This window comes from Erythrolamprus reginae, chromosome Z (genome assembly GCF_031021105.1).
Source record: "Erythrolamprus reginae isolate rEryReg1 chromosome Z, rEryReg1.hap1, whole genome shotgun sequence".
Taxonomy (NCBI): domain Eukaryota; kingdom Metazoa; phylum Chordata; class Lepidosauria; order Squamata; family Dipsadidae; genus Erythrolamprus; species Erythrolamprus reginae.
Genome location: NC_091963.1, coordinates 141,376,313 through 141,387,389, shown reverse-complemented (window position 1 = coordinate 141,387,389; position 11,077 = coordinate 141,376,313). Strand labels below are relative to the sequence as shown.

The window sequence follows — 11,077 nt, the reverse complement described above, 5'->3', positions numbered from 1 at the left end:
ATTAGTTTAGTTCCCAGTGGCATTTAGCTTTGAATGGGTAGAAAGAGAATATATAAACAAGAATAAAAGAATAAAAGAAAGAGGGCTTTTCCTTCTTGGTTGTTTTTAGTTCCTTTTGTTTGTTTGTTTCTATTTGTCTGCTGCTGCTGCTGCTGTTTGGGATCTGGTCTTAGCCCCTTCTTCCCTTTCTCCTTCTCCCCCCGTCTCCCCCGTCCTTCCACCTGTTTGTTTGTCAATTTCAATTTCTTCTTCTTTACTAGATTCTAATCTCTCCCCGCTCTCTAACTCTATCTCAGTGTTAACCAATTGTTCGTATATTTCTTGTGCTTTTTCAAGGGAGTCCACTTTAACTCTTCTGCCATCAATATTTATCATCATCCCTTCGGGATTAATCCATCTAAATGTAATTTCTTTTTTGTTTAGGACAGAGGCTAGTGTCTTATAATCTCTCCTTCTCTCTCTTACCTTTCTAGGGATTTGCTTTAATATATTTAATTCTTTACCCTTATATGTCATTTTCCTTCCTCTAGAAATTGCATATACCCTGTCTCTCATGATCCTTCTAGCAAATCTCAGGTGGATCTCCCTCGGGAGTCGGTTTCTACGGGCATAATTAGTGTTAATTCTGTAAATTTCATCCAGTTCACTTATTACCTCTTCCCGACTGGTTTGTAATATTCCTGAAATTATGGTTATCATAATCTCCCCTAAGTTTTCATTCTCTGTCTCTATCACATTTTGAAATCTTAAAAAATAAGAAGATCGTTCCAACTCCAGCTGAATCAGGGAGTTTTCGAGATCCTTATGGGATTCCTTAAGTTTTTGATCTACCTGTTCAATTTTTTTCTCACTCTGTTCTATTTTCTCTTCCACCTGTGTAATTTTTTGTTCATTTTTCTGTGTTGCAAGTTGTGCTGTTTCCAGTCTGTTTTCTAACCTAAGGATATCAGTTTTTAACTCTAGGTGGTTATTGGTAATGAGTTCTTGTAGTTTCAGCATTGCTTCTTGCATAACTGTCAATGTTTTATTCATATTTTGCATTAGTGAGGAACTTTCTTTCTCTTTTTCTTTCTCTGGATTTAACATATCATCTATTTGTCTTTGTGATGCTGAAGAAGCTGAAGATAGTGTATTTGAAGGTGTGGCTGGGGTTGTTTTTTTACCACCTCTGGGCTGGTAATTGGCCATTTCTTTTATAATCTGGTTTTGCTTTTCTAAAATATTATATATTCTATTCCATATGACCATAGGAAATATTTATGCACTTTAAAAGTTCTATTATTTTTCTTAGAAATGTTAACGTTTTTTACAAGGCTACAAATTCTATAATAATTAATTAAAATTTCTATAGCACTTAATGACTTAATAACTATTTTAGTATATTAAATATATCTAAATATCTAAATATAAGTATATCTGAGTATCAGTGTAGTTATAAACAATTAATCTATTAACAATTATGTAAATATATCTAAGAATCAAAAATAATAATAATAAACAATTAATATTTTTATACTATATATATATATATATATATATATGCTATATATATTTTTTTTTTTAAGAAGTAACACTGTATCTATAAGGCTATGTCTAAATCTATACTTATGTATTATCTATGCTATTAATCTATTAATACAGACTTCTATTTTATAATTTGTCTAAACACTTAATATATATGTATTAATTTAAATAAAAAGAGAACTAATAGGTTGTAACATAGAATATAGAAAAAAGGAGAGAAAAAGGGAAGAAAAAGGAAGGAAAGAAGGAAATTTTTAACTTTTTAAATTGTGAAAACACTTTCTTTGCTGCTTAGCGTTTCCTACTCCCCTAATATGCAAGTTCCAAATCTTCTACTGCAACTTAATAGCCGGATATGATGTCAGTTCATTTACTGTTCTCTTCGCCTCTTGCAATTTGGCCGTTATTCTAAAGTCTTTTACTCCTGTCACAGTCTTTCTGCCGCCAGATAAGATCTTGTAAAGTCTCACTAGTTCAAGTAATCCAAAACCCGACAGCAGAGTCTCACCAAAACAAATCTTTCCTTTCTGTTTAGCTGTGTTCAGGGTCACTCTCTCTGTCAGATTTTTCTCCCTGTGCTGTTCCGGTTTCTCCGCTCACTTCTCCACTCACTTTTCTTATCGGCTGCTTGTCAAACCTCACCGTCGCTTCAGTTATAAATCACCGTCTCTCCCGTTGTATAATAATTATCTGCTGCAGTTTAAATCTTCAAGGTTTTGATCACCACAACAAACAGAGAAATTTCCCACGTTGAACTCCGGCTCACCCAGGCAGTTTCCGGTTCGTAAATCCCAGCGAAAGTGAATGTCAATTAGATGTCTGCGTCAGTTTTGTTTTTTTTTAGGCAAAGATGAAAGAATCACAAAGTTAATATGCTTGGGAATATTCTCTTCCCCCTACAGAGATCTGATCTTCAGATATTTTAGTTCCAAATCTGGTCAGATATCAGGCATTTCCCTCCTCTCGCCTTCGCCGCTTTTACTAATTTAAGTTGTTTTTTTTTTTTTCTTTCTTCCGATCTCTGATTGGGGGTGGGTGTTTTTCAAAATAAAAGTAAGTCTAATTTTAATTGTGCCAGGCTTGTTCTTCTTAAAGTTAACAACAACAGTACAAATATAAGCTGAAGATTTGAAAATCTGTTTATCTCACTGCTTCCCTCTGCGGTGGCTCATTGAGGCTTCAGGTCCGCCATACTGGTGACAGCTTGACAGACGCCTTTGATCTCCGATAGAGAGGGTGTCCTTCGCACCGATTGTGAAATGCCTTTACCAATCGATGCCTGGATGATCCCTCATTACCCACGTCGCCCTCCAAACGAACTGTGCCCCGAAAGGTCTCAGAAATCGAAGGAAATAGCAGTCATGGGGAGGAGAGATCCTCCTCACAGCTGCTTCGCCCCTCCTTGCCAACCAGGAAGTCCCGACATTGTTTATAACTTTCACTGAAGGTTCCTCACTCACAATTATCAACACACTTTGGCTCTGGCATTTGCAGTAAAGGAGATCAATGAACATTCTGGGATTTTACCCAATGTTAGCCTCGGCTTCCATATTGCTACGGACTATCCTGTGGATATTACAACTTATCATTTAGCAATGGAATTTCTATCAACAAAAGATAAATTTATCCCCAACTACAAATGCAATGACCAGTTCTATACAGTAGCTGTCATTGGAGGACCCCGTACTAAGACCTGTGTCAACATGGCAACGGTGCTGTGTAACTACAAATTTCCTCAGGTGAGATGAAAACTGGAATGTTGACTGCTCAAGATAGGTTTTCTAAAACTTCAATACAACCAGTTCACGAACTGCAGTGGAAATCACCGCCACTGCTGTTCTTAAACACATTGAAACTTCCTGATGCCAAGTTGTTCAACTAACAAGAAATACTTTTATGCCATTGGCATCAAAAGCAAAAGTTTGGATTATGTGAAATTTGACAAGTGTTCAATAATTAGGCAAGGGTGACAATTAACAAACACTTCACTTTGAAAAAAATACCTTTTTTGCTTCCATCATTTCCCCCCATTGTAGATTACATATGGAGCAGCTCCACTGATGGATAAGGAAACAGCAGCATATTTTGTCAAATGGATGTTTCCAGATGAGATCCACCAACTTAAAGGAATACTCTACTTATTGTCATATTTTGGATGGACCTGGGTTGGATTAATTTCTCTATATGAGGAAGATAGGGAGAGATTTATTCAAAAGAGTCTTTCCATGTTTTCAGAAAGAGGAATCTGCTTTGACTTTATAGAATGTCTACCCCAAATTATGTATGGTAGTAAAGCTGCTGAAATGGTGGAGGAGGCAGATAAAATATATAAAGTGATGATGAGAAGTACAGTCACTGCAGTGATCTTTAATGGTGAAATTACAACAATTGTGGTTTTGAGATTAATGATCTATGTTTTAGATTCTGATGATATACCAAAGAAGAAAAAGGCCAAAGTTTGGATTTTGTCAGCTCAGATGGATTTTACCTCCATTCTAATGCAAAGGCACTTGCCCATTGATTTTCTTCATGGTGCTCTATCCCTCGCAATTCATTCAGAAGAGTTAAGAGGTTTCAAAAAATTTATATTAAAGAGAAGACCAAACTTTGAAAAAGAAGATAAGTTGATATGGGATTTTTGGAAAGATGCATATGACTGTTCATTTCCTGGTGAGATAAAGGATAGGAATGCTGAAAGGATCTGCACAGGAGAAGAGAAGCTGGAGACTCTTCCCAATTCTGTCTTTGAAACTACTGTGAGTGGACATAGCTACAGCATCTACAATGCAGTCTATGCTGTGGCACATGCTCTGAAGGCAATATGTTCCCAAACTCCCAAAATCAAAGAGAATCAAATAATTGATGAGAAGAAATGGAAAATCTTTCTTCAGTCACCATGGCAGGTAATGTTGGCTAATTCAAAATTCAGGAAAGGAACCATGTTATATAAAAAGTATTGAATTGTTCAAGTACACACACAAAAAATGATCTGTTGGCTTTTTCTTTTTTTTCAGGGTTTTCATGGAATCTTCATCTGAAATATTTGCAGTTGAAATATTCTAGTTAGGCAGTAAAGTTAAAAAAAAATACAGATGATGAAGAACATATTTTTTCCCAGTTTTAAATAGCATAGACTGATGTGAATTTTAGCATGTAATTTTTCATTAATCAATGCCAAATGTTCATGGCCTTCAAGAAATCCTGTTAACTTTCTTGTTTCCTTTTCCTATTCTTTCAATATTTTTAAAAGTAAATATTTGGTTGGACATAAAGGCCATTTGGGCCTACAATTTTCTACATTGCATAATTATCTATTCTCTACTTTTCTGCAAATTAAGTCAAAATACTTTGACAACTCAATTGATCAGAGCATTTGATAAATTTATTCCTTTCTGGACTTGTCATGGCATTCTCATTTGAAAATCTTTCAACTAAAAAAAATGTTAGGCAATAAAATAGAAGAATGCATGCCATAGAAATATATTTAAAATAATGTAGAATAAGGCAAATGAAATAGCTTACTTTTCATGAAGCATAGACTAAATTGAATTGAAGAAACTGGGTTTTCCTCCAATCCTTTAATGAATCCTGTTAACTTTCTTATTTATTTCTGTTTCTTTTCTTCTTCTTTATTTAGCTCCACCATTTTTTACAGAAAGCCTCCTTTAACAATAGTGTTGGAGAACAGATTTATTTTGGTCCTAATGGGGAATTAGAAACAGGATTTGATATTTTCAGTTGGGTTACATTCCCAAACAAGTCTTTTCTAAGAGTTCAAGTAGGAATGGTTGATCCCCTGGCTCCCCTGGACAAGTTCCTCATGATTTCTGCCCAGGATGCTGTTTGGCCTCCCATGTTTAATCAGGTGGGGGATTTTTTTTTCAGTTTTTAGGAAATCATTTAGTTGCTCTCCCATACCAATAAATGATTTCAATACAACAACACTGGGATTATTTTTAGCAGCCATTTAATTTGATGAAATAGCCTTAAAAAAAAAAAATTTCAAATATATTCAATCTATAGCAAAATTTTAATTTATTTCTTTTTCTTCAAATTGTAGTATTAGAAATATGATTGCTATCTAAAATTCATTTTCTAAAATTAAAATTAATCATATTATAGAAAAATTTTGATCTTTCGACTCTATATGTCAGAGTTATTATATTTTTGGAGTATAAGAGGCACTGGCACACCTTAGTTTTTGGGGAGGAAAATTGGAAAAAGAATCTGCTTCCCAGATATTCATCTGGCTAGTATCCTTAGTCTGGTCAGCTTCAGCACATTATTTTATCCCTTGGTTAAGGGTTTAAAAATTTATTCTGACAGAGTAACAATGAAAGAGCTTGCAAGCCCGTAAGAGCTGGGAACATAGTTAGCACATGGTTAGGGCTGGGGGAAAAAACTTACTCAGAGCAAGTTAGAGTAATGAAAAAAAAAACTGCAAAGACTTAGGGCTTGGAAAAGCAGAGAGAAACAATGAAAGAGCCTGCATGGTAAGACCTGGGAAGATTGTTAGCAGCTTGTTAGGGCTGGAAAAAATATATATGCTACATTCAGAGTATAAGACCCACCCAAATTATCAGCTTATTATCACCCAAATTATCAGATAGGAAAAAGGTGTGTCTTATACACTGAAAAATGTGGTACATACCTGATTTGAATTTGCATTACATCCCTGTTCAGTTAAATAATTTCAGATAAACATACCCATCCAAATTTTTAAATCTGTGGACAAAAAATAAATAGATAAATTTCAATGAATATGCTTTGAAATAAAGATTTTTGGAAGGGTATATGAATAAATGATCGGTATTATCTATAAATCTTTAAAGGCAAGATCGAATTCCATCAATCTCCTCCAGGTTTCAAACAAATAAGAAAGCCTCCCAAAATGACATCATTCTACTATAAGGAGGCAGGGAGAAAATAGCTGGATATTGAAAGTTGCATTTTTATTATTTAACCCTGGTGTTATGTTCGGGTCTGTGAGACCCGAAATCAAAGTTTGAGACCCTGTAAAAAATTTTCCCTGCATATTTGAAACTTGAAATTTTATGACTTTTCATAATTTTAGGGGTTCTCTCTATGAGAATTTTTTGGGGGTGGGGGGTTTCTTTCTTGCTGAAAGAAAAAAGTCACACTTGTACTGTTCCCGGGTCACCCTGACCAAAAATTCTTCATTTGAAGTGCTTATGTTTGGTCAATTTGAAAACTTTTTTCACTTGGAAAGTAGTCTGAACATTTCTGCACACAATGATATGAAAAGTGAACTGAAAAAAATTATGCATATTGCTTAATTTTGATTATAAAAGGCAGCCCCCCCTTTATTTGTGAAGTTTTTTTCAATTGATAGATAGTTTAGCTTGCAAAATGTGTTCAATTTTACTAAAGTTGGTGTGGGATTGGTAGTTTGAACATTTATGAACATGAGAAAAATATAAATGAACTGAAAGAAATGATGTTATTGGTTTTTTAAAAATATGAAATAAGGCCTCCCTCCCCCCTGGCTGCTTGCAACCATTTTCACTTTATATATATTTTAGGCTCCAAATCCGAAATATTTTTAATATCTTAGGCATTCATTTACTCAATTTAACATTGCTGATCATCATAAAAATATTTGTGGGGGGTGGAGGGCGGGGGCTGATCTGGGCAAAGAAAAAAACCACATTGAGTCTGTTTCAGGTCATATACGACCTGGACCAAAATGATATTTTTTAGGTACTTGAATTTGGTCTTTTTGAAAACTTTTTCACTGGGAAACATGTTTGAACATTTCTCAACGTATGATATGAAAATATTGAGGGTTATATTTTTATTTTGATCAAAATGCTCCCCCCCCATTTTTTCTGAAATTCGTGACAATTTATATTTTTTTAGGCTACAAATCTCTAAGGAATTTCCCCCCAAAAGTTTTGATATACTAAATTGAACATTCCTGATCATAAGAAAAATAGAAATGAACTGAAAAAAATGATTCTTATTTGTTTATTTTGGCCACAAAAGGGCCACCACCCCCTCGGCCTTGCTGTGTGCCATTATTTTCACTTTTTATATATATTTGGCTAGAAATATTTGGAATATTCTTTTGAAAAGCAAGCACATGATAGCCAGACAACTACTTTTATGAAAGAAATCCATTGTACTAAAAACAAGTATGTTAGTTTGAAATTAACAATAAATAAATTGAAACAATTGAACACGAGGGGGGGGGAAACATTTATGTGCAAAATAAACAAATATGCATCAATTTTTCCAGTTCATATCATTATGTTCAGAAATGTTCAAGCTACCAATCCCACACCAACTTTAGTAAAATAGAACGCATTTTGCAAGCAAACCTATCCATAAATTGAAAAATATTTCACAAAAACAGGGGGGCACGCATTTCATCAGCAAAACAAACCAATAAGCATCAATTTTTTCAGTTCAATTTTCATATCATTATGTTCAGAAATGTTCAAGCTACCAATCCCACACCAGGTTTAGTAAAATAGAATGCATTTTGCAAGCAAAACTATCCATAAATTGAAAAAAAATTCACAAAAATGTGTGTGTGTGCATTTTATCAGCAAAATAAACCAATAAGTATTAATTTTTTCATTTCAATTTTCATTTTAATGTGTGCATAAATGTTCAAACTTGTTTCCAAGTGAAAAAAGCTTTCAAAAAGACCAAATACAAGTACCTAAAATGATCAATTTGCGGTCCTGGTCAAATAGACCCGGGAACATAACATTAGGGAGTTTTATCGAACAGAACACCAGATCAGAAAAGTGTCATTAAAAGATGTAAAAGTCAATGTAAAAGTCAATCAAGTTTTGAAAGAGCTATGGTAAAATAGAATACCAGCCCAAAATGTGGCATTTCAAGGAAAGCCTATTTGTAGGGCTTCCAAGTTAAATGGTCTCCCACACTAGATTCTATTCTGATTTCCTCAGAACAGATCTTTAGGCTAATATTCTTGGATTGATTACTAAGACAGATATGAAATAAAATACAGTTGACAGAGTGTGTGGAATTTATGTCAGAAACAAATCTGAAGAATGGAATAACAAGTTTTGGATTAGATATGAAGAGTTTGAGTATGTTTAATGCATGAAAAAAAATCCCAAAATATAAGTTTTTTATGTGAAATTATTCTGATTTTATTTATAAACAGGCATTGCCTCTTTCCATCTGTAACAAGAAATGTCCTCTTGGCCATAGCAAGATAAAAGTGGAAGGGAAATTATCTTGCTGCTATGATTGCAAACGCTGTCCAGAAGGGAAGATAGCTGACCAAATGGGTAAGCAAAGGAGTATATAGGACATATTTATTATATTATTAACTATAATTGGGGGATCAGTTATTAATAAATATTATTGATATTGAAATCCTGAGTTTCACATCCCATTGTATTATTCAAAAATGAACAGAATTTTCATAACTCAACAAAATATTTGATGATAAGACTAATAATTTTACTCTAAGTAGCAGGTTCAAATTTACAGATTTTGAATAGTTCCTTTTTAGGTTTCCTATAGTCTAAATATTTTCCAGGAAACCAATGTTTGTAATAAGAGTATTTGAAATACAGTGATACCTCGTCTTACAAACCCCTCATCATACAAACTTTTGAGATACAAACCCGGGGTTTAAGATTTTTTTGCCTCTTCTTCCACCTTTCACCTTACAAATCCAAGCCGCCGCCACTGGGATGCCGCCGCCACTGGGATGCCAGTGAAGCGCCTGTTTTTGCACTGCTGGGATTCCCCCGAGTCTCCCCTCCATGGGAAACACCACCTCTGGTCTTCCGTGTTTTTGTGATGCTGCAATTTTGCTGAGGCTCCCCTCGCTGGAAACCCCACCTCCAGACTTCCATTGCCAGTGAAGCACCCATTTTTATGCTGCTGAGATTCCCCTGCTGGGATTCTCCTGCAGCATCACAAAAACACAGAAGTCCAGAGGTGGGGTTTCCCATGGAGGGGAGCCTCAGGGGAATCCCAGCAGTGCAAAAATGGGCGCTTTGGCTGGCAAAAGGGGTGAGTTATGGGCTTGCACGCATTAATCACTTTTCCATTGATTCCTATGGGAAACATTGTTTCATCTTACAAACTTTTCACCTTATAAACCAATTACATTCGTAAGATGAGGTATCACTGTACGTTCTTTGTACCTGCTTTTTTGGAAGTAAAGGTAATGGTGATTGTAATACTGTAAAATGTATAATGAATGATTTTAAGAAAAAGCAATTAGAAACATTGAATGGATCTGGTATATTATTTATTATTGGCAGTGAAAAAAATATTTTTTATGATTTTTGGGGTGTATGTATATTTTCTTTTCACAGATTTAGATGATTGTTTTCCATGTCCAGAAGATCAATATCCAAACAAAAATCAGGATAGCTGTCTTCAAAAAACAATAACTTACTTGACTTATCAAGAACCTTTGGGGATTTCTTTGATAGCCATAGCTATCTCCTTAGCTTTCACCTCAGCTTTAATACTAGGAATCTTCATTAAACACAAGAACACTCCTATTGTCAAAGCCAACAACAGGAACCTCACTTATACTCTTCTCGTTACTCTCCTGCTGTCCTTCCTTTCCATTTTTCTCTTCATTGGACAACCTGACCAAGTCAAATGTCTCATGCGACAAACTACTTTTGGCATAATCTTCTCTGTAGCTCTTTCTTGTATATTGGGTAAAACAGTAATTGTTGTTCTTGCTTTTATGGCCACCAAGCCTGGTTCCAAAATGAGGAAATGGGTGGGGAAAAGGATGGCTCTTTCTATTGTCCTACCTTGCTCCCTGGTACAATTTACTATTTGTGTGGTGTGGTTAACAAACTTTCCCCCTTTCTCCGATTTTGACATACACTCCATGACTGAAGAAATTGTCTTGCAATGTAATGAAGGTTCAACTACCATGTTTTATTCTGTTCTTGGCTTTATGGGATTTTTGACTGCAGTTAGCTTCACGGTAGCCTTTCTAGCTAGGAATTTACCTGATAGCTTTAATGAAGCAAAATTTATTACCTTCAGCATGTTGGTCTTTTGTAGCGTTTGGATATCATTTGTTCCAACCTATCTGAGCACCAAAGGAAAATACATGGTGGCCGTGGAGATCTTCTCCATCTTGGCTTCAGCAGCTGGATTACTGGGTTGCATCTTTTCCCCAAAATGCTATATTATTATTCTGAGATCTGATCTGAATGTAAAGGGGCAACTAATAAAAAAATTAAACTTTTTATACATGCTTCTTGCTTAATTTTGCCTTAAAGATTTTTTTAATTTGCAATTTGGTAGTTCTGCATTCTTTCCTTCACCAGCAAATATGCAAGGCAGTCATTCTGATCATCTGTTCCAATTCCTCTTCAAAACCTAGATAGCACCTCTTCACATTTTCTTTCATATGTTGAATAATTATTCTGAACTTTTTTCAGAGTAAAAGAATGGTATGTGGAGATCAATTTTTAATCATTTAAATGCCCACTAATTTTAAAGTGAAAGTTCACATCTTCCAGTTTATGAGTTTCACAATACTCCTTAATAATCCAACTTTGGT

General features: G+C 34.8%; 1 protein-coding gene across 1 annotated transcript; it reads left to right on the top strand.

The window, feature by feature from the left end:
- Positions 1–2,975: 2,975 nt before the first annotated feature.
- LOC139154210 (vomeronasal type-2 receptor 26-like) lies at positions 2,976–10,780 on the top strand. Its single transcript, XM_070728641.1, has 5 exons — positions 2,976–3,263; positions 3,561–4,427; positions 5,162–5,389; positions 8,687–8,813; positions 9,858–10,780. The coding sequence occupies exons 1-5, from the start codon at positions 3,120–3,122 to the stop codon at positions 10,778–10,780; spliced, it is 2,289 nt and encodes a 762-aa protein (XP_070584742.1). The 5' UTR covers positions 2,976–3,119.
- Positions 10,781–11,077: the final 297 nt, after the last annotated feature.